The sequence below is a fragment of the Herpailurus yagouaroundi genome, unplaced genomic scaffold, assembly GCF_014898765.1.
Source record: "Herpailurus yagouaroundi ecotype Mexico unplaced genomic scaffold, PumYag 141, whole genome shotgun sequence".
NCBI classification, from domain to species: Eukaryota; Metazoa; Chordata; class Mammalia; order Carnivora; family Felidae; genus Herpailurus; species Herpailurus yagouaroundi.
In genome coordinates this window covers 29374864-29398122 of record NW_024412396.1, presented here as the reverse complement: position 1 = coordinate 29398122, position 23259 = coordinate 29374864, and the positions used below count along the sequence as shown (strand labels likewise).

The following is a 23259-nucleotide window of genomic DNA, read 5'->3' as shown; positions in this document are numbered from 1 at the left end:
TGCTAAATTCACTCATGAATTCTAGTAGTTATTTAGCAGACTCTTTAAGATGCTCTACAAAAGCAATTCTGTTAAGTACAGTTTTACTTTTTTATTTCCAATTTTATACTTTTTGTTTCTTGTTTTCTTGGACTATTGAATAGAAATGGTGAGAATGGGCATTCTTTCTTTGTTTCCAATCCTAGGGGCAAAACAATACTTTAAGTATGATATGGATGGAAGGTTTTTTATAGATGCTTTTTATCAGATAGAGGATTATTTCTTGTATACCCTATTAGCTGAGAGTTCCATGTTTTTTTAAGTCATGGAGGGTGCTGAATTTTATGAAATGTTTTTTCTACATCTATTCAAATTATTACATATTTATTTTTTTCCCTTTGTTATCCTAATGAGTGAATTAAACTGATTTGATTTTCAATGTGAAACCAATGTTGCATTCCTGGGATAAACTCTTCTTGGTTATAATATCTTTTCCTTTTTACATATTGCTTAGATTCTGAGTCTTTAAGTATTGTAGCTTTTATGTGCTTTGTAATATCTTTGTCAAGTTTGGTAAAACAGTAATGCTGTCCTTATAAAATATGTTGGAAAGAGTTCTTTCCTTTTATATTTTCAAAAGAGTTTAATATTGGTATTAATTTATCTTTAAAGATTTGATAAAATTAACCAGTGAAACCATCTGGGCCTAGAGTTTTCTTTGACGGAAATTTCTGATAACAAATCAAATTTTTTTTAATAAATATAGGGCAATTCAGAACTAATATTTTATCTTCTACCAATTTGTTACACTGTATTTTTAAAGCAATCTGTCCATTTCCTCTAAGTTGTCAAATTTACTCACAAAAAGCTGTTCATAATATTCCTTCATTTTTTTTTAATGCCTGTTAAGATCTACAGTGATATTCCCTCTTTCATTCATGATATTGGGAATTTGTATCTTCACTGTGCTTGTTTCCATACATAAAATTTGTTCATCTATTCACAGAATTAACTTTTGGCTTTAATTTTTCTATTGTTTATTTTCTGTTTCACTGATTTCTATTCTTATCTTTATTATCTCAGTCCTTCAGTCCTTCTACTTGCTTTGGACTTACTTCTTTTTTTTTTTTTTTTAACTTTGTCCTAGTTTCCCCCATAGTTTCTAAGGTGAAATCTTAGGCCATAGTTTTGTATCTTTCTTCCATTCTAATATAGCATTTAAAGATATATTTTTCTCTTCAAGCACTATTTTAGCAGTATCCCACAGATTTTGATATATTGTATTTTGTTATCCTTCCATATGAAATGTTTTCTAATTTCCCTTGTGATTTCTTCCTTTTCTTATGGGTTATTCAGAATTATGTTATAATTTTTAAATATTTGGATTTTTTTTAGATATCATATCATTACTGATATTTAATTGCATTATGCTAGAAAACATTCTTTGATTCCAATTCTTTTGAAAGTATTGATACTTTTATTATGGTGCCTTGTATGGTTTGTTTTGATGACCATTTCCATGCTCAATTGAAAGGAATGTGTACCCTCCAGTTACTGAGAGTCAATTAGCTCAAGGGTGTTGGTAGTGCTGTTCAGATTTTTTGTACTGTTTTATCAATTGTTGGGGGGGCAATAAAATCTCCAACTATAATTGTACAAATTCCCCCTTTTATTTCTCACCAGTTTGGTAAATCTTTTTTTCTGCTTTATTTCCTACTATTTTTGGCTTCATGTACCCATTTATAATTTTTATGTCTTTCTGATGAAATATACCTCTTATATTTGCTAATATTCTTTGTTTCCTGATGAGAGGTATCTTTTTATATCTGGTAATACTTAGTTTTTAGATTTATCTTATCTGATATTAAAGGGCCTTCTTATGCTTACTGAATGCATAGTATATTATAGTTTCCATTTATTTATTTTTGACATATCTTTTTTTTATATTTAAAGTTCCATTTTGACCATCTCTATGTTTTAATGGGATGTTTAGTCCATTAACATTTAATATAATTGGTGATATGTTTGGATTTAAATCTTACATTTTACTATTTGTTTTCTGTTTGCTTCTGCTTGTTTTTTGCTGCTGGTGTTTGTTTTTCCTCTATTATTTCCTGTGTTTTTTTGGGTTAATTGAATATTTTTTAGGATTACATTTTAACTTATCTATTGGATTTTTAACTATACTTTTCCAGTTTTTGATTTGTTTTGTTTTTGCTTTAAGTGGTTGCTCTAGGGTAGCAGTTCTTAAAGTGTGGTCCAGGGACCTTAAAGATCAAAATCAAAATGATAAAAAAAATACTAAGATGTTATTTACTTATTGTACTCTAATTCTCTTTTGGATGTACAGCAGAGTTTTCCAGAGGCTACATGATAAGGGATGATGTCAACACTTTGTATGCATGTATATTCTTGTGTTTTACAGAATTCCTGATATAATAGAATTAGGGTATAAATATGTGCATTTTCAGAGATGAACTCAGATTGTTTTCCTACTTTTACTGGCTTCTTACTAGGTTTCTTTGGTTATGTCTGCTGAAACTCCATTATTATCCAGTAAGTAGTTATTTTGAAATCCTTGTACCTCCATGGAAATACAATAAGAATTGGTATACCTGACAGATTTGTTTTACAATATTTAAGAACTTTCTTCAAAAACTTTAAAAAATTTAAAATTTGATATTAAACTCATATTAAAAATTAATCATATTTTACTCTAAAATGAAAACATATTTTTTTAATATTTAAGAATGGATTATTGTCTCAGGAATAGGAAATTATTTTTTTAATGGATACAGAGTTTCACTATGGGATAATGAAATGTTCTTGAGATAGATAGCAATGGTTGTACAACAATATGAATGTACTTAATGCCACTGAACTATACAATTAAAAATGATTAAATGGTAAAATTTATGTTATATATATTTTACCACAATAAAAAATGTCTGTAACATACAACTTCCCTGTTTATCTCTAAGATGCTGAGAAAGAGGAAAGTGATTAGAACTCTCTGACTCAATAAAGTAAGGAAACTACCTCAAAGGAACTGTATGAAACTGATTTCTTGTTTTGTTTTATCAAATAAAATGTAATGAAAAGTATCTTTCAATAGGCTTTACAAACGTTAATAATTTACCTTGTTGTGTCTTCTATGACAGAACATTTCTGAATAATATTAAGGCCCAAGTTAGGCTGCAGAGTCATTTTGAGACCAGAGATTAAAAGCAAGAGGAATTGAAATTTAAATGCAGATGCAGTGAGCACTTTAAACACTAAAAATTGTTTTTATAGCTTTCCAAATTAGAAATGAAAACACCATTGAAATATTTACAGGCTATATTACTATATTGCACTGGCTGAGAAAGCACACACAGTAGCTGAGAAACCAGTAAAGCCTTACACAGTGGACAGTACTGAATGCCTGCCAGATGGGAAGTCCACTGAATAAATTATGGCATTGCCATTTTCCAATAGTACAGAAATTAACTGATTTGAAGATTTAACTGAAAACAAAGATTTAATATCTTATCTATAGATTTCTATTTTTGTCTTGTAAATGATTGAACTTGATGAAGCAGGACTAATTTTGTTTGTAATAATCTAGTGTGAGCATCAACTAAACATCCAGAAAGGTATTCTTTTATGTCAATGTCTGAGAAGAAACATAAGTGGCACTGAAATATCCAAAGTGTTGAAAACTCTTCTGATTTTTTATCCTGGGTCAACTGTGTTGATATGTTCACTAATGGTACAAAAGCAATGGTAGGGAAAACTTCTGGGCCTTAGTACAAAGCAAGGCAGTGGCCCCAAACTGTATTGTATTCTTTACTACTATGAATTCCTGATTAAAAAAGAAAGTCAGTGTCACTTAAGAATATCCTTGATGAAGCAATGAAAATATTTATTAATTATCAACCTAAAGTATGTGTCTATTTAAAATTCTGTGTGATGAGGGGTGCCTATGGCTTAGTTGGTTAGGCATCTGACTCTTGATCTCAGCTCAGGTCATGATCTCATGGTTTGTGAGATCAAGCCCCACGTTGGGCTCTGCCTTGATGGTGTGGAGCCTGCTTGGAATTCTCTCTCCTTTCCTCCCTCACTGCCCCTCCCCAACTCATGCATGCTCTCACTCTCTCAAAAATAAAGAAAGAAACTTAAAAAAAATTCTGCGTTATGATATGAGACATGCACTTAAAGCAATTCTGCTGCATACTGAAGCATAGTGGTAGTCTTGAGGAAAAGCACTTATGTGGTTGTTTGACTTGTGAGCTAAACTAGACTTTTTTATGGAACACCATTTTTTACTCAACAGACAACTATGGAAGACAAACAATGCTTATTCATACTTGGTTACCAGGAATATATATTTTTAAAATAAGTGAAATTATCCTGTCACTTCAAAGAAAATATCTGACACTACTGTCAATGGTGAAATATAAATTTTCTAATGAAAATTAGAATTTTTGAGAACTTGTAAACTCTTATGTCCATGATAAGACTGGCATGGCAGCTTCTAAAAACTTAAACACTTTTCTGATGACATTGGAGGCAATATTAATAAATGTGATTTTGAATACTGTCCAATGAAATGTATCATCATTTTGAAGATCTTGACCACTCTCTTCCAATGATCAATGCATGATGTTACACAATCATTCAAAGTGTAAGATAGACCAATAGTAGTACAGAAAGTTCACTAATATGGTTTTAGATTCTGCATGGCAACTAACCTTCAAGAAACCTCCACTTCAGATTTTTGGTGTAGTATTAAAGAAGAATATCCACAATTATCTGAAAAGGTTTTAAAATTCTCCTCCATTTTCCAACTACATATATGTGTGAGGATGGATTTTCTTCATATACTTCAACCTAAATGACATATCACAACAGATTGAATGCAGAAGCAAACATGAAAATCCAGCTGTCTTCCATTAAGTCAGAAATTAAAGAGATCTGCAAAATGTAAAACAATGTCGATCTTCTAATTTATTTTTGTTTTGGAAAATACAATTAGTTTTCATAAAAACATGTTATTCATGTTAACATAATGGATAATATATTATTGTTATTTTAAATGAATTAAGAAATGAATATTTTTAGAATTTCTCAATTTTTATTTCTAATAATGTACATATAGATGGATATAACACTAGATATTGGAGTCCTCAATAATTCTCAGAGGTCTAATCGGGTCTTGAGACCAAAAAGTTTGAGAACCACTACTCTAAAGATTATGATATATATCCTTAACTTCCATGGTCTAATAGTTAACATCATACCACTTTGACATAAAATGTAAGAACTTTGCAACATTATGGGTACATTTATCCCCTGTCCTTTATACTATAGTTGCTATCACTGTTATATATACTATAGAGAGAATTATTTATCTACATATGTAAGCCTCACATTGTAAGTTTTGCTTTGCACAGTCATATTTCTTTTTTAGAAATTAAGAAATTATATTTACCCAAATATTTACTATTTCTTGTGTTCTTCATTCCTTCCTGAAGAGATGAAATTCAAGTTTACTTTATTTCCCTTTAGGCTGTAGAATTTTCTTAACATTTCTTGTAGTGCAGGTCTGTTGGTAACTAACCCTCTTAGTTCTATTGGAAGATTTTTTATTTCTTCATCATTCTTTAAGAATATTTTAATTGGATAGAGATTTCAGAGTTGATAACATGTTTCCTTCAGCATGTTGAAGATGTCATTTATGTCATTTCCATGTCTTCTGGACTCCTTTATTTCTGATGAGAAGTGAGTGATCATTTAAATCAATGTTCCCTTATGTATGCGTCATTTTTCTCTGCTCTCAAGATTTCCTTTTTATTTTTCGTTTTAAGTACTTCGACTATAATGAACCTATATGACACTTTCTTTATATTTATCCTGATTGGGGTTGCTGAGCTGTAAATTTATGTCTTTCATCAAAAATTGGAAAATTTCAGTCATTATTTCTTCAAATATTTTTTCCAAAATAATTTTCTCCCTCTTTTCCTTTTCCACTTATGCATACTTAGGTCCCGAGATTCTGTTCATTTTATTATCATCTTTCCCCTACTCTACTCTGTGCTTCAAATTGGATACTTTCTGCTGATTTATTGATTTCTTTTTCTTCTTTCATCTTCAATCTGCTGTTAAGCCCAACTGGTGACTTTTTAATTTAAATATTGTATTTTTTAATTCTAGAAATTCTTTTTATAGTTTTTAGTTCTCTTGAGTTTTCCTATTTATTTATCAAAGTGTATTTTCCTTTACATACTTAAACATAATATAAAATCTTTGTCTGATATAGCCAACACCTACATCATCTGGAAGGGCGGATTGCCTCCAAAGATTGCTTTTTGAGTTTTACTTTTTGCCTTTTAAGTATGACTTATATTTTTCCTGTTTCTTCATATATCTAGTAATCTTGGATTGTGCTCTGCCCCTTGTGAGTGACATGTTTTAGAGAGTCTGGATTCTGTTATATTCTTCTAAAAAGTATTGATTTTTCTCTTTTCCTTTTTTTTATTTTTCAAGCAAAAACTAATGTGGTTAGACTCAAATCCCAAACTGTCTTCCATGTATAGAGAGCAACTGAAATATCAGTTCAATTCCTTTCTTCTTAATTGTGCTGCTTGAATTCTGCCTTGCTCACGTGCAGTTCAGGTATCAGATAAACATTTGGCAGAATTTATCATCAGAATTTGGGGCTTCCTCTACCTGGCTGTCTTCTTCCTGAAATTTCCCACTCATTTTCCATCTGTGGTAGTTACTTGAATTTTGCCTTCTGATTCTTCAAGCAAGTTAAACAGAGGTTTTCTCTTCTAGTTTTGGCTGCCCCGTGGATGAGAACTTCCCTCAGGTTAGAAGCTGTAAAAAACAGGAAACTCACTCAGTGTTATTTCCTTCTTCTAAGTGGTTGCTCTCCAGTGCCTTCAGTGCTTTTTATATTTTGTCCAGAATTTATCATTGCTATCTGTGGAAGGTTTGTCCAATAGAAGCTACTTAGCCATTACCAGAAGCAGAAGCCTATACATATTTTTGGAAAACATCTCACAAATGCTACTTCCATTTTGAGAATAAAATGCCAAACTAAGGATCAAAAGTAAGAAAAAAAAGTAGTCTCAATTAGTAAATTAAAAAATAAACAGTTGACCCTTGAACAACAGGTTTGAACTGCTGAACTGTTTGAATAGGTTGGAGTCTATTATCCACAGATTTTTTGACAAATACTGTACAGTACTGTAAATATGTTTTCTCTTTCTTATGATTTACTTAATAACATTTTCTTTCCTCTAGCTTACTTTACTGTAAGAATACAGTATATAATACACACAGTATACACAGTGTGTGTTAATTGACTGTTTCTATTATTGGTAAGGCTTTCAGTCAACTGTAGGCTATTAGTAGTTAAACTTTGGAGGAGTCAGTGTGTCAACTGTACTTCAATTAACAAAAACCCCAAAGACATTAAAAGACGTTTTGGGGGAGTCAAAGCTATACGTGGATTTTATTTTATTTTTTTATTTTTTTTAAAAATTTTTTTTCAACGTTTTTATTTATTTTTGGGACAGAGAGAGACAGAGCATGAACGGGGGAGGGGTAGAGAGAGAGGGAGACACAGAATCAGAAACAGGTTCCAGGCTCTGAGCCATCAGCCCAGAGCCTGACGCGGGGCTCGAACTCACGGACCGCGAGATCGTGACCTGGCTGAAGTCGGACGCTTAACCGACTGCGCCACCCAGGCGCCCCTATACGTGGATTTTAAATTGTGTAATGGGTCAGTGCCTCTAGTCCCTCTGTTGTTCAAGGGTCAACTGTATTTTGATAATTATAAAATTTAAACAGGTTCAAAAAGGTTCATGCTTCCAAGACAATGAAATTAGATCTCTGACTCCTATGGATTTTTAAAAATGTGACAAGTGTGTGGTGGGTCTGCTCAGCAACAGAAGAGGAAATAAGACTTGGGGTATAAGAACTGGAGTAACAAAGGCAGCCAAGTGCCACAGCTTAAGATGGATGGAGTAAATCCTCATAATTCAAGAGAGAAATTATAGCAAAGTATTGGGAAGATGGCAATCATACCTATTACAGAGGAAGGTGCAGTCTCTATTTCTCTACCCATCATCCTCCCAAAGTCTGGTTACATAATATTTTAGGGTGATGGAAAAAGACACTGATAGTATTTTAGTCTATTTCTTTAATTATAGCTTAAATTACCATAAATCACTGCTTTGGTCTTGTAGGATCAGCTAGTCTGCATGAAAGATCAGAAATATCAGTCTGGGTGGCTCAGTTGGTTGAGTGTCTGACTCTTGACTTCAGCTCAGGTCATGAGCTCATTGTTCATGAGTTCCAGCCCCACATTGGGCTCTGTGTTGATAGTGCGGAGGCTGTTTGGGATTCTCTCTCTCTCTCTCTCTCTCTGCCCCTCCCCCACTTGCTCTCTATCTCTTTCTCTCAAAAAAAAAAATCAGTCTAATTGAATGTTACTGTGTCTCTGTAAGATGCTGATGCTGTTTTCCATTTTAATACATTAAATTAATATGGATAAAAGGTTAAGTGAACATTGGACAGAAAGGTTTACATAATAATTAAAACTGTTAGGAATTCAGGAGAGAGAGAGAGGCAGAGAGAGAGAGAGAGAGAATGCATTATTTGCACATGGCCCACTGGGCTAGGAGACAAGCTGATCTTAAGTATCAGACAATTATTCCCTTTACACTTTTATCAGATATAAAATTGTGCATGTCCCTGACCAGAGATATAAACCTAATAGCTTAACTTTTATTCCCACCCTGCCTTTGAGTGTTCTCTTATACAGATAATCCCAACCTGTCATTACAGGGACTAAGCATCTACATTGGCTTAAATCTTTTTGTGTAGATAAGTTATTTTGTCCATTATGTTCTTATATTGTTATAAATATTATTTTTTTCTGAAGTTGGAAGGAATATTAGAATAAAAATAATTTTATCAGTATGCATTTTAATGTTAATAGTTATGTGTAATTTTGAGAAAAAATAAATAAATTCAAATATACCACAGAAATCATACAAATGAAGTCAAGGCAAACAGCAATAAAAAAAACTTAATGGGAGAAATAGACCAATAGTAACATGCAATCATGTCAATAAATACAAACTGTTTGTTTATCGTAGAAAAGGTTTGTAAAAAAACAATCAAAATAATTCTATATTTTGTCCAAGTTAATGAGACACACTTGAAATGTTAGCAATAGATAAAAAGTTAAAAGCATTGTCTATCATGAGCATGCAAATAAGAGAAAATTGAAATTGTAATAAAAGTTACAGTAGATCAGAGAACAAAAATTCCTATGATTAAAAATGCCATTACATAATTTCAGTAATATTTGTTCTAGAGATTTTAAAGAAAAGTTAGTTAAATATTAGATGAAATGTCACCTATTAAGAGACTTCAACCCTTATTGAAATCCATGCGAAATGGTACATAAAGAAAGTGGAGTCAAGTAAAATTAAAGTATTTAAAAGAGAAACTCAGTTTTTCAGTGATTCTTATTCTTTTTTTTTGGATCAATGTTCCTTTTGAGAATCTGATTACATGTATAGCACCCCTCTCCAGATAAATTTTGCCAACTATTTCAGGTATTCAAGAACTTTTTCAAGTTACGTTACCATCCTTTAGTACATGTTAGGATCATAATAGCTAACATTCACAAGCACTTCCCAAGTGCTAGGCATTATATTAAGTACTTTATATGAAATTTCATTTAATCCTTATAACCACCTTAGAAGGTACTACTCTTATCTTCATAACAACCTATAAGATCAACACTATCATTATTTTCATTTTACAGATCAGCTGAATGAAACTTAGAGATACTGTTACTTGTCCAATGCCATATGGCCAGTAACAGAAGAGATGGGATTTATTGCCTTATCTCTTTGATCTCAGGTTTCCAGCTCTCTCTCTCTCTCTCTCTCTCTCTCTCTCTCTTTAAGAGAGAGAAAGAGTGTGAGCAGGGGAGGGGTAAAGGGAGAGGGAGAGAATCTTAAGCAGGCTCCACCCTCAGTGCAGAGACCTACCCAAATAAGGCTCCGCGTGGGGCTGAATCCCAGAGCCCTGGGATCGTTACCTGAGGTAAATCAAAAGTCAGATGTACCACCAACGGAGCCACCCAGGTGCCCAATCAGGTTTCTAGCTCTTAATCACTATGATATGTTGTCTCTCAGAAAGGCCTTTCCAAATTAATTAAAAATTGATATATCTGAAAACAGAGATACAAACATATCCAACAGTATATCCAATGCCATTTTTATGTTAATTTATTTATTTATACCACCCTCATTACAAAGAGAATTTGAAGTAGTTACAGAGATACAAACAAAATAAAAAATATATAAGAATGTGTGTCTGGTGGTGGTGGGGGAATAAGAAAGTAAAATAAAACTAGAGGTAGAGCCAGAACCAAAGTGGATATCATAAGGTCCTATGATTGATATAGAGGTAAACCACAGATTTGCCTCTGAATGGCATAGTGGCCAGAGGGAAAAGACTTAATCAATACTGTTTTACCTGGGACTGAACTGGAGAAAAATATCTTTTCTGGGGAACGCTGTATAGATAATATCCTCAACATTATACAATAGTGACTTTTAAGATAAATGTTTCTTACATATTTCTTGATACAGGTCAAAGTATAGGTCAGAACACAATTCTATCCATGATACAATGAAGTCTGAGTACAAAACATCTGGACTGGGTTGAGGATAAAATGTAGAATAGCTATGGAGATGAACAAACAAGAAATCCTTCAGGTCATTTTTTTTTGGCAATTAAGCTTTTAAATTTAACAGTTGAGACTTTATTTCAAGAAACTGGAGTACAGAAATTATATATTGTTTAGGCTGAAATGCATACACAGTCAAGCAGTCAAGCAACTTCTTAAGGAAGTTAGGGGACCTGAATAAGATAGATGTATGAATTTTAGACTTTCCATCAAAGTAAGTTGAAGGAAGACCTATATGTAAAGACAATATCTAATTCACATTGATATATAAGTATGTAATGTTGAAGACATGGCTTAAACTCAAATAGAAAATTTTCTTTGTTTTTGTTAAATAAGAGTGTTCGTACAATATAACAAGATTATGGAAAGCTGCCAAAGCAGTACTTGAGAAAACATGTTGCTCTAAATATCTTATTAGTTTACAAAATAATAAATCACGTATCTATATAAGAACACAGACAAAGAACAAAGTAAAAACCTTAAATATGTAAGAAAGTCAAAAACTGGAAGAGCAGAAACAAACTATTCAAATCGACAATAACCTAATATTTAAAAACCAATTAGAGTTGCTACTTTGAAAAAGAGAACCAATACACAGCATTGTTCTAGCTGCTAAAAGAATTTAAAAATTTTTTTAAAAAGAGAATCCAGGTAGTTATTTCTAAATTTTACTTTGGAGGGGTGCCTGGGTGGCTCAGTCGGTTAAGCATCTGACTTCAGCTCAGGTCATGATCTCACGGCTCATGGGTTCGAGCCCCGTGTCAGGCTCTGTGCCAACAGCTCAGAGCCTGGAGCCTGCTTCAGATTCTGTGTGTCCCTCTCTCTCTGCCCCTCCCCAGTTCACGCTCTGTCTCTCTCTGTCTCTCAAAAATAAATAAACATTAAAAAAATTAAATTTTGTTTTGGAGATGAAGGGGAAAGAATCAAATCAAGTTCATAAAAAGGAGAAACATTAGAGTTATGCTTTCAAAGTTTGGTAAGATAAGAACAAACAGTAATAGAGCAGTGGGTGGGGGAGAGACATTCCTGGAAAATGAAACAGCCTGAAGATATAAGGAAAGAATGTTGTGTGCCATTTAGAAATAAGGTAGGTAAGATTTTGTTGAAACAAATTATGTAAGATATCATTATCAATGAATATTTAGAAAAAGGAAGGAAGGAAGGAAGAATAAAAAGAAAAACAAAGGGGGCGCCTGGGTGGCGCAGTCGGTTAAGCGTCCGACTTCAGCCATGTCACGATCTCGCGGTCCGTGAGTTCGAGCCCCGCGTCGGGCTCTGGGCTGATGGCTCAGAGCCTGGAGCCTGTTTCCGATTCTGTGTCTCCCTCTCTCTCTGCCCCTCGCCCGTTCATGCTCTGTCTCTCTCTGTCCCAAAAATAAATAAAAAACGTTGAAAAAAAATTAAAAAAAAAAAAAAGGAAAACAAAGGATCCAAGTCTGAGCTTTTAAGGAAATGTTCTTAGGGATAGTAGGAAACAGGGTCAGTTTAAAAGGGGAAGAGGCAGATGCTTAGCTGATATTTGTGGACTAAATAAAAGAAACGGCCATTACTGTCCAGAAATCAAAAAATAAAAATGAGCCTAGTGATTTACAAGGAGAATGTGAAAGCAAGAGGCTGTACTCTTTGAATAAATAAGTTTATAATCAACTTAGGAAGACCAAGAACTATGTAACAGTACAATGTAATACAAAAGATCTATTATGTTTACCTTTAAAGTTATGTATTTAAGCATTTCCCTCTGTAATGTTCTTAGAGAATTCTGAATCTATGCGCCTGTTAAATGTAAAACTTCTAAAATAATAATAAAAAAATGAATACCTTTCATATCATAGTTAGGGGATGTTTGAAATAATTCTGGAGAAGTTATCAGATGAGCTTTTCTTCTTAGATTGGCAACTTTACTTATAGTCACAGAAACATTTATTTCAAAGCAAGTAAAACCAAACTTGAGAAGTTGTGAAATATCCAGAAAAGAAGCCATGTAAGTTCAACCAAATCTATTTATGCTTTATCGCTAGACAAGCACAGGTCTGAATGTTATGGTGATGTTATTACATTAAGTGAAGATGCTGTTGCTACACCAAAAGATTATGTACTGTAACAGTGACAGTACTATTTTTAACACTTAAACTGAAGCTAGAATGAGCTAAAACATTTAAATTTCTGAGCTAACCTTTCATACAATTAAACCTTTAATTGATACAATAGTTTCCTAGGTAAGATTAATACTTTTGAAAGTCTCTCTCTCTCTTTGCATATATTTTTATTTTTATCCTGCATTCTGATACATGTTTAAAAAGTAAAATTAAAGTCTGTACCTAAATTTAAAGGACAAGTTGATACATTGAATTAAAGCACCTTAACTTACTAGGATTATATAATGGATAACAACAATATAGAAATCTAAGTATATTTCAGAGAACTCTTCTGTTAAAGACACTATCTTGCTTATCTTCAGTGAACAGGTAATGATGCCTAATTAAAACAGGCTTGTGTGTATGTGTAAACCATACCCCTAAATCCACACATCTATACCCTCACATCCAGTATCAAATATACACTGTGATGACTGATTCACTGCTCAACCACGCTGTCGATTAGTGGTAGAAACTTTTATAGTTCTTTGTTAATAGGTTAGCATTTGGCTTCTGTTTGCTGATCCAAACAAAAAGTATAAGGAAAGGCAGAAGCAAAGCATTTATAAATTTAATTACATGATTAGCTGTTTCAAAATCATAGGGTCTTCACATTATGGGGTGAAGTAACATTTTCTAAATCTTTATACGCAAATAAACACCAGTTTAGAAGTATAGCATCTTAACATTGCTAACTCAAGTGTATGCAGACATAATCTGGTAAACTGTTTAATGGCAATACTGCCACCCTTACTGATGAAATCTTAAATTGTTAATGTGGCTTTATATATTAGACCATTTGTCATACATTCATGTAAATTCTGGTCTATTTCGTTTATCCTACAATGTAGAGGGTATAAGTCACAGAAAATATAGTATGCTCAATGTAAACTTTTTAAAAAATTGTTATTTAGTAAGGGCCAAGTTATGAATGCACTTTAATATCTTGTGACCATTCTTTCAAGCTCAAAAATGTACCTTACATTCAGAATACTCTTAAAAAAAACAAACAAACATAGGCTTTCCATTAAAACATGCTTCATAGGATGAGGATTTGAAGTTATATTTTCAAGCATAAATTTAAGAAACATACTTACCTTTGATTCGAGGTAGACATTTGCTGATGACATTTTTGTAATTTTGCATATGTAACTAACTAAAGAGATGGCACAAAGAATAAACAGGCTATCATTAATTAATGCTCGAACAAACACCGTCCACTTCAATTGATTTTCTGGGACATCTCCATGGACTAGCACTGCACAAGTCAAGTTCACCACTAAAAAAAGAAGGCTTGCCAATATGAAGCCCAAATGCAACAGAATTCTGAAAGGAAAAAATAAATTTATTAGATATCTATATACTAATGAGAGATTAGATTTAATTCTGAGTTAGTTGTGTTATTTTAGGTACAATAACTCCTTCAGTATAAAATCCTTATGATTTAATTAAATACAAATTAAATAATCACTCAGAGTTACTTGAGATATCTTTGCTATTATAAAATTAGTATCTAAATCTTTTAAAAATGGCATTAGATTTTAAAACATTAACTTAAAAATAATGTCACGTTGACTTGAATTCAGTTGCCTCTACCAGGAAGAATAATATAAGATTATTTTCACACTAATTCAAGGAATCCTGCTTTTTTCATTTTTATAACTACTAACCATATTTTCATTGACCTTTTCATTCTAGGAATTACCAGGTTTTTATAATTTGCCTGGAAAGTTAATACACTCTATCTAAATGTAAATTGATCACTAATATTAATTTTAAGAGGTTGAGGGAAATGTGCTTTAAATAATGTTCAATTCTTATGAGCTTCTGATTATCCATAGCAAACATCATTTTCAAACATGGCTAAAGAAGAACATAGGGACAGTATATGTGGCATTTCAATACCTTGGCTTCTTATAAAGTTGCATATTTACTATGCATACAGAGGAACTCTGAGAATGAAATGCTCAACTGTATCCTTGGGGTGCCTGGGCTCAGTGGGTTAGGCATCTGACTTCAGCTCAGGTCATAATCTTGCCATTCATGAGTTTGAGCGCCGCGTCGGGCTCTGTGCTGATGGCTCAGAGCCTGGAGCCTGCTTCAGATTCTGTCTCCCTCTCTTTCTGCCCTTCCCCTGCTTGTGCTCTCTCTCTCTCAAAAATAAACTTTAAAAAAAGAAAAAGAAATGCTCACCTATATCTCGCAAAGAAAAATTAGACCACCACATAAAAACTCTTCATGTAAGGTATGGCTACCTGTATTAAGTAGCTGTGACAGCTCTCTATATGAAAGTAATCCCAGTTCAAATACATTTATAACCCAAATTAAGATGAGCCAGAAATTTATTCAGCATCCTAATATCTTTTATTTTGGATCATTTTCAACACTGGGAATCATAAAATGTTGTCTGCCTTTGGAAATAGTTTAAAAGAGGTTAATTGAAGGTAATGTGTAATCTGTCACAAGCAATCCTTTGTTAAGTGTACAAAGTACAAAAATTTTAGTTTGAGAAGTTTAGATCTTAATATTATCTCAGATTAAATAATAAAAATAATAATATTAACTTGAAACCCAAAATGGACCTTGAAATTGTCCCTATGTCCAGAGGATTGTAATAGTTTAGGAAGCCAAAATATAGAGGTTAAATGAGTTGAATAGCCAATGAATTAGCGGGAGAATTGGTCTGAAACCCACGTCTCCTAACTCCCCAGTTTAGCACTCTCATTTTTGACATTAATCAATACCAAAACATTCCTTATTTCATGGAACTATACTACACACGCTTGCCCCAAAAAGTATAATCTAACTTTAATATGTGTAGGCCCTATGAAACTATATCTGACATCTAAAGCATGACAGTAGCAGAACAGCAAAAACAGGTGTTAGGCAGCAATATGGCTGAGGGGAGAACTGTAGAATCTGCAATTCACTTCTGATGTGCTAATCTAACCACTGGACTTCCTATAAAACTGCTACAGCACCCTCAACTACCATGACCTTCTACTTTGAGAAGTCTATTGTGAAAAAAATTAGATCTTGCTACTCACGAAACTTACTTGTGTTTGTCAAGTTCAGTGGCACATCTGACTTTACATATAACCTATAAAAAGAGTATAGAAAGGTTTTTGAAAATGTGTAATACAGTATTCTTAAATTTGTTTTGACTTTGTGTTTCAAAGTGATAAACTACAAATAATAATATGTTACAAAAAATAATAGTTAAATAAACTCAAATGTTAACATTTGAACTACCATGAAGCAAAAACAAGCAGGTTTCCAAAGACTTAAAACAGTAATAATTTTCTTTGTCCCAAATTTAAATTTCTATCTTTAAAATTTTAAACAGAATGAACTCAGTTTAAACATTTATTGAACTTTTATTGTGAGCCAGACATTGTGCTGGATAGCTTGCCACCTTTTCTAAACTTCATTATATTACTCACATTTTGTCTTAAAATGGAACTACTTACTTAAATATGAATATGACTGAATATTTTCCAAAGATTTTTTTTCCCCTAAGATGAAATGAAGTAGCAAAAGGAAACAAGGGACCAAAAAATGAACACAAAGAGAATGAGCATATATCATACTTAGTAAACTTCCTTCTTTCACAAAGCCTTGCAAAGGGCAGGTTCTCAAATACTTGTTGAATAAAATTAAGTAGGTAGGTAAGTAGAATTTGAAATGAACATGGTAAATTCTGAGAGCATAGTGCAGAAGGTCTTAATTTCTCACTGATGAATTTGACCTTTATTTAGATAATGGGAAGATACTGAAGTTTTTTTATGTAGATGCTGCAAAATATGAAATTTCATTAATATGGCATCAATGCACAGACTACTTTAGAGAAATTATGTACTTAAGTAGAAAGACTAGTTATAAGACTATTGAAATAGGGTATGAACTTTGGGGGCATGGAAGGAAAGAGGCAAGCATAAAGCATTATAAACAAAAACAGTATATGTACTCAATAACATTACATTCATTCAAGCATTTATTGAGCACACATTTTGAAAGGTGCTGTGGTTCATAAATATAGTAACTGTTTCTGCTCTCAAGGAGCTCAGTGTATTGAAGAAATAGATAAACCATTTATTTTAACATATTGTGATGTCCATGCAAAAGATGCTATCACAACATCTAGGAAGGGAGAAAGACTAATTCAGTCCAAGAAGAGGTAAGAGGTGAGGAGAAAGGGGAAAGACTGCATAGAGTCAGGGAGGACTTCTCAAAGGAAGTTGAGCCAGAGCCAAGTTATGAAGAGCAAATGAGTGTTAGGCAAATGCTTAAAGATAGCAGCCTATGCATCTACTCATATCCATTGTATTTTTGTTAAGCAGAAGGTAGATGTGATACAGGAGTCCAAATCATACCACTTAAATCATTCTCAGATGTACCCATTTTCTCTGTCTCCACTACTGAGGTACATATTACAACAGCTTTTTAATTGGTCTCTCTGCTTCTATTCTTTACTCTTATCTTTAGAAGATAAGTGTTCATTTTACTACATTTCCTTTTCTTCTCAGCTGTCTACATATAATTTTGATTATTTTTACAAATATATATAACACAAAACTCATCATTTGATTTTTTATTTATTTTTTAAAATTTACATCGAAATTAGTTAGCATATAGTACAACAATGATTTCAGGAGTAGATTCCTTAGTGCCCTTTACCCATTTAGCCCATCCCCCCTCCCATAACCCCTCCAGTGACCCTCAGTTTGTTCTCCATATTTATGAGTCTTTTCTGTTTTGTCCCCCTCCCCGTTTTTATATTATTTTTGTTTCCCTTCCCTTATGTTCATCTGTTTTGTCTCTTAAAGTCCTCATATGAGTGAAGTCATATGATATTCGTCTTTCTCTGACTGACTAATTTCACTTAGCATAATACCCTCCGGGTCCATCCACGTAGTTGCAGATGGCAAGATTTCATTCTTTTTGATTGCCGAGTAATACTCCATTGTCTATATACACCACATCTTCTTTATCCATTCATCCATTTAGGCTCTTTCCATACTTTGGCTATTGTTGATAGTGCTACTATAAACATGGGGGTGCATGTGTCCCTTCGAAATAGCACACCTGTATCCCATGGATAAATGCCTAGTAGTGCAATTGCTGGGTCGTAGGGTAGTTCTATTTTTAGTTTTTTGAGGAACCTCCATACTGTTTTCCAGAGTGGCTGCACCAGCTTGCATTCCCATCACCATTTGATTTTTAAGTGTACAGTTCAACTGCATTAAGTACATTCACATTGCTGTGCAAACCATTGCCATCATCCATCTCCAGAACTTTTTCATCCTCCCAAACTAAAATTTTGTATTCATTAAAAAACAACTCCTCATTTTCCCTCCTCCAGTACCTGGCAACCACCATTCTATTTTCTGTCTCTGCGAATTTGACTGCTCTAGGAACCTCATATAAGGGGAATAATACAACATTTGTTGTTTTGTGATTGGCTTATATCACTTTAGCATAATGTCTTCAAGGTTTACTCATGTTGTAAAGTGTGTCACAATTTCCTTTTCCTTTAAGGTTGAATAAGATTCTCTTGTATGTATATACCACATTTTGTTCATCCATTCATCCATCAATGAACACTTGAGTAGCTTCCACCTTTTGCATATTGTGAATAATGCTGCTATAAATAGTATGTTCTATATATGAACATGTTTTAAAATTTTTTTTTAATGTTTATTTTTGAGAGAGAGTCTGAGCCTGAGCAGGGGAGGGACACACACAGAGAGAGAGAGACATGGAATCTGAAGGAGGCACCAGGGTCTGAGCTGTCAGCCTAGAGCCTGATGCAGAGCTCGAACTCATGAACCATGAGACCATGACCTGAGCCGAAGTCGGATGCTTAAATGACTGAGCCACCCAGGCGCCCCTATATGAACATGTTTTAATATGATTTAAAAAAATCATTTGACAGTAAATTGTATATGTGATGCCCCTTTAACCCTAAATGTGCACTTCAATGTATACTTCCCTAAAAAATAAAATTCTCTTACGTAACTACAATATAATTACAAAAATCATACAATTGAATATTTATATAATACTATTATCTAATCTTCAGGCCTTATTCAGATTTTGCCATTTGTTTCAATAATGCCACTTATGGAAAAAATTCCAGGATTATACATTAATCTGTGCATATAAACTCCTTTAATTTCCTATTTTTCCTATTGTCTTTTCAGTGATTTTACAGTATGCTTCTCAGTTTGGGTTTATCTGTTTCTTCATAATTAGATTCAGGAAATGCATTTTGGTAAGAATACCACAGAAGTGATGGTGCTGTTTTCTTCTCAGTGAATTGTAAGAGGAGGCTCAAGATGTTGATTTGTCCCATTACAATGACGCTCACTTTGAGCAATTGGTTAAGGTGGTATCTACCAGGGTTCTCCACCTGGTAGACACCACCAGGTTTCTCCACTAAGTTACCATTTTTATCATTGTAATGAGTACAATGTAGAGAGATATTTACAGACTATGTAAATATCTTTTGTTCTTCAAACTTTCATCCAGTAGTTTTGGCACCTATTGCCTGAATAAATTATTACTATAATGGGACAATTCCCTCTTAAAAAGTAAATCTGAGGGGCGCCTGGGTGGCGCAGTCGGTTAAGCGTCCGACTTCAGCCAGGTCACGATCTCGCAGTCCATGAGTTCGAGCCCCGCGTCGGGCTCTGGGCTGATGGCTCAGAGCCTGGAGCCTGTTTCCGATTCTGTGTCTCCCTCTCTCTCTGCCCCTCCTCCGTTCATGCTCTGTCTCTCTCTGTCCCAAAAATAAATAAACGTTGAAAAAAAAATTAAAAAAAAAAAAAAGACTGCTTTAAAAAAAAAAAAAAAGTAAATCTGATCATACTATTCCAGGACAAAGCCCACACTCCTCTGACATAACAGGTCTTTCATCATCTCACCCCACCTTCTCAACACTGCATCCTTTTATCCCATCTTCAATCTTACGGTCTGGTCATTATGGATTATTTACAGCTCTTAAAATAAGGGATTCAGTTTCACATCTCTGTGCATTCATATGTCTTTTTACTTTACCTGAAATAAGTTTTCTTGGTATATAACAAATTCCATCTCATCCTCCAAGATTTTACTTGAGAGTCATCTTTTATATTGTCACCTTAAGTGCCTTAGGAAGAGAGAAACTAGTTTGTATCCTTGTCTTACTAATCATACTTTATGGCATTTATTTACATTTTTATTTCCCTCTTAAGAGAGGACATAATTTACTCATATTTATAGCCTCAGTGCCTAGCATAATGCTTGGTTCATAGTAGGTTTTCAGAAAATGTTGGAATGAATGAATAGTGAATTTAAGTGAAAGCAAGTATTTTGGCATGTTGTTATGATGTGGGTGAGTGAAATGCAGCACAAATTGAAATTGGAGGGGCAATCATGGGGGCCTTGTGTAAAAATTCTAAAGAATTGTCTTTAACCCCCACAAGCTCTATAATATGAATTTATGTTTGAGTGATTTCTTAGGTGAAGTGTAGAAAATGGATTACAATGGTGTAAAGAACTCTAGTTAAAATACTGTTGAACTTGAGTGAGTCTACTCAACCACATTTCAGGTTATGAATCTAAAGACCTGAATGTGAGAACTAAAAACATAGAAGGAGCACAGGCAGTAATTTCTCTGATACTGGTGATAGCAACATTTTTCTAGATATTTCTCCTCAGGTAAGGGAAATAAAAGCAAAAATAAACTATTGGGACCACATCAAAATAAAAAGTTTCTGCACAGCCAAGGAAACCATCAACAAAACAAAAAAGACAACCTACTGGATGGAAAAAGATATTTGCAAATGAAATATCTGATAAGGGGTTAATATCCAAAATATGTGAAGAGCTTATGCAACTCAACACCAAAAAAACCCAAAAAAACAAAACAACAACGACAACAAAACAAAAACCCAAAATAATCTAATTAAAAGATGGGCAGAAGACATGAACAGACATTTCTCCAAAGACATACAGATGGCTAACATATACATGAAAAGATGTTCAACAGCACTAATCATCAGAGAAATGCAAATCAAAACCACAATGAGATACTACCTCATACCAGTCAGAATGGCTAAAATAAAAAAAGAAAGAAAGAAAAAAAGAAAAAAGTGTTGGCGAGGATGTGGAAAAAAAGAAAACCTTTGTGCACTGTTGGTGGAAATGCAAACTGATGCAACCACTGGGGAAAACAGTATGGAGTTTCCTCCAAAAAGTAAAAGTAGAATTGCCATATGATCCAGTAATTTTAGTACTCAGTATTTGCCCAAAGAATATGAAAACACTCATACAAAAAGATACATGCATGCATGTATACATGCATAGCCAAGACATGGAAGCAGCCCAAGGTGTTCATTGATAGATGAATGGATAAAGAAGATATGGTACATATGTACAATAGAACATTACTCAGCCATAGAAAACAATGAAATCGTGCCATTTGCAACAACAGGGATGGATCTAGATGGAAATAAGTGAAAAAAGTTAGTCAGAGAAAGACAAATACCATATGATTTCACTCATATGTGGAATTTAAGAAACAAAACAAATGAACAAAGAAAAAAGAGACAAACAAAAAAAGACTCTTAGAGAAAATATAGAGAACAAATTGGTGGTTGTCAAAGGGGAGGTGACTGGGGGGATGAGTGAAATATATAAAGAGAATTAAAAGTACACTTATTGTGAAGAGCACTGAGTAATGTACAGATTGTTTAATCACTATACTGTACACCTGAAACCAATGTAACACTGTACATTAATTATACTGGAGGAAAAAGAAAAGAATGTTGTATGAACAAAATTATACACTATGTAACCTTTTGGAATTGGATTTTTTTCACTCACCATAATTCTTTGGAAACGCATGTAAGATTGTTGTGTGTAGAAATAAATTTGTTCTTAAAAAAATAATAAAGAACTGATAGAACGAGGGCCCCAGTGACAACAATTTTTAAAAAGTGGGGTTGTGGAATTGATTCTTAGTTTTAAAATTTATTACAGGAAGAAATATTGAGAAGACAGATGAGTTTTGGAATATAGGAAGGAAATTACAGCCACCTACAGAGGTAACAACTGAAACTAAGACTAGAAGATATTTGAGAGCAGTGTAGAATGGGAAGACAACCTGTGATATGTTCACATTTAATAGAATGAAAACAAAGAGGGAAGAAAAGACAGATGAGCAAAGGAGACAGATCTAAGAATCAAACTAGTCATAGAAAACAGTAGAGTAGTTTAGAGGTAACAGGAAGCAAGTACAGCCCTTGTTAAATTCTGCAGAAAGTCAAGATTGACTAAGAAAAGGTCATATGGTTGGGTTACCAGTATGTCATTGGTACCTTGAAAAGAATAGTTTTCAGTGGAATAATAGAACAAATGTACATGGAGTTAATAGAGGGTATGACAACAAAGACAGCAAGTATAGACTCTATGAGATATATTTGAAGATAAGAGAAATCTGGGAAAATCTGTGTTGAGACATTTTTTTAAATGAATACTGCATATTTATGCATGGTCTAGGTCTTCTGTACAAAGGGCTTTGCATAGCAAACATCCTTGAATACTAGTGATACTATCTCTACTTTAAGTCCAGAGGGAAGATTTGTTTCCCAACTAATAGAATAAAGATAGAGAACATCGCCCTCTGTGGGGACATTCAGGGGGTAGTAAAGTCTCCCTATCCTTCCTGGCTTACATTCCGGAGTAAAGATAAGGTCTGACTGTCTGTCTCCCTTCCTTATTTCAGGGTTCTTCCCCTGTAACATACCCTGCTGCAGGCATAGGTAACATCTGGCCCTCACTCCGTTAACCTTATGGAAACTGGGGCTAGGGACCTGATGCAAGACGTTGCTTTGGTTGTTTTTTCAATGAGTAATGACCCCATGGGTCTTGTGTTTTCTGTTAGTATATGTATATACAACTGTGGGAAATTAATCTGTTAGCTTGCAAGTAAGGTAAAATCTCAGACCTTTCATTGTTTCTAATGTAATAATCTGCTGGTCAGAAACAGAGTAGAGAGGGTGAAATGATAAATGGGGAGCAGGAGAGAGGAAGGGAGAGTTCAATCATTAAAGAAGGCTCTAGAAGAAGCTTGAAAAGGAAAATACATACTTTTGAGTCAAGAGGTTAGAAAAAAATAGTTGAAGAAAAACCTGGAGGTCTGCACAGAAAATTTAAAATAATCTATAAACCAGCTGTTAAAATAAGAAATTTGGATGTAGCTGTGCATGGATACAAACATTTTGATCTAGAGAAGATGGCTGAGAGAATTGGGCAGATGGATTCTATTTTTTTCTAGTAAAGTAGGAGGCAAGGTCATATCCTGGGAAGGGATGTTAGATTTAAGCACTGGTAATATGG

At 33.6% G+C, this 23259-nt stretch overlaps 1 protein-coding gene across 2 annotated transcripts in view; it reads right to left on the bottom strand.

The window, feature by feature from the left end:
* Positions 1-23259, bottom strand: part of GPR137C (G protein-coupled receptor 137C) — a 66213-nt gene that overhangs the window by 11572 nt on the left and 31382 nt on the right. For both annotated transcript variants that reach the window (XM_040477145.1, XM_040477144.1), the window contains exons 2-3: positions 15933-15976; positions 13974-14202 (exon numbers count right to left, since the gene is read on the bottom strand). In XM_040477145.1, coding sequence (XP_040333079.1) covers positions 13974-14202; positions 15933-15976 — 273 coding nt within the window. The remainder of the gene's footprint in view (positions 1-13973; positions 14203-15932; positions 15977-23259) is intronic.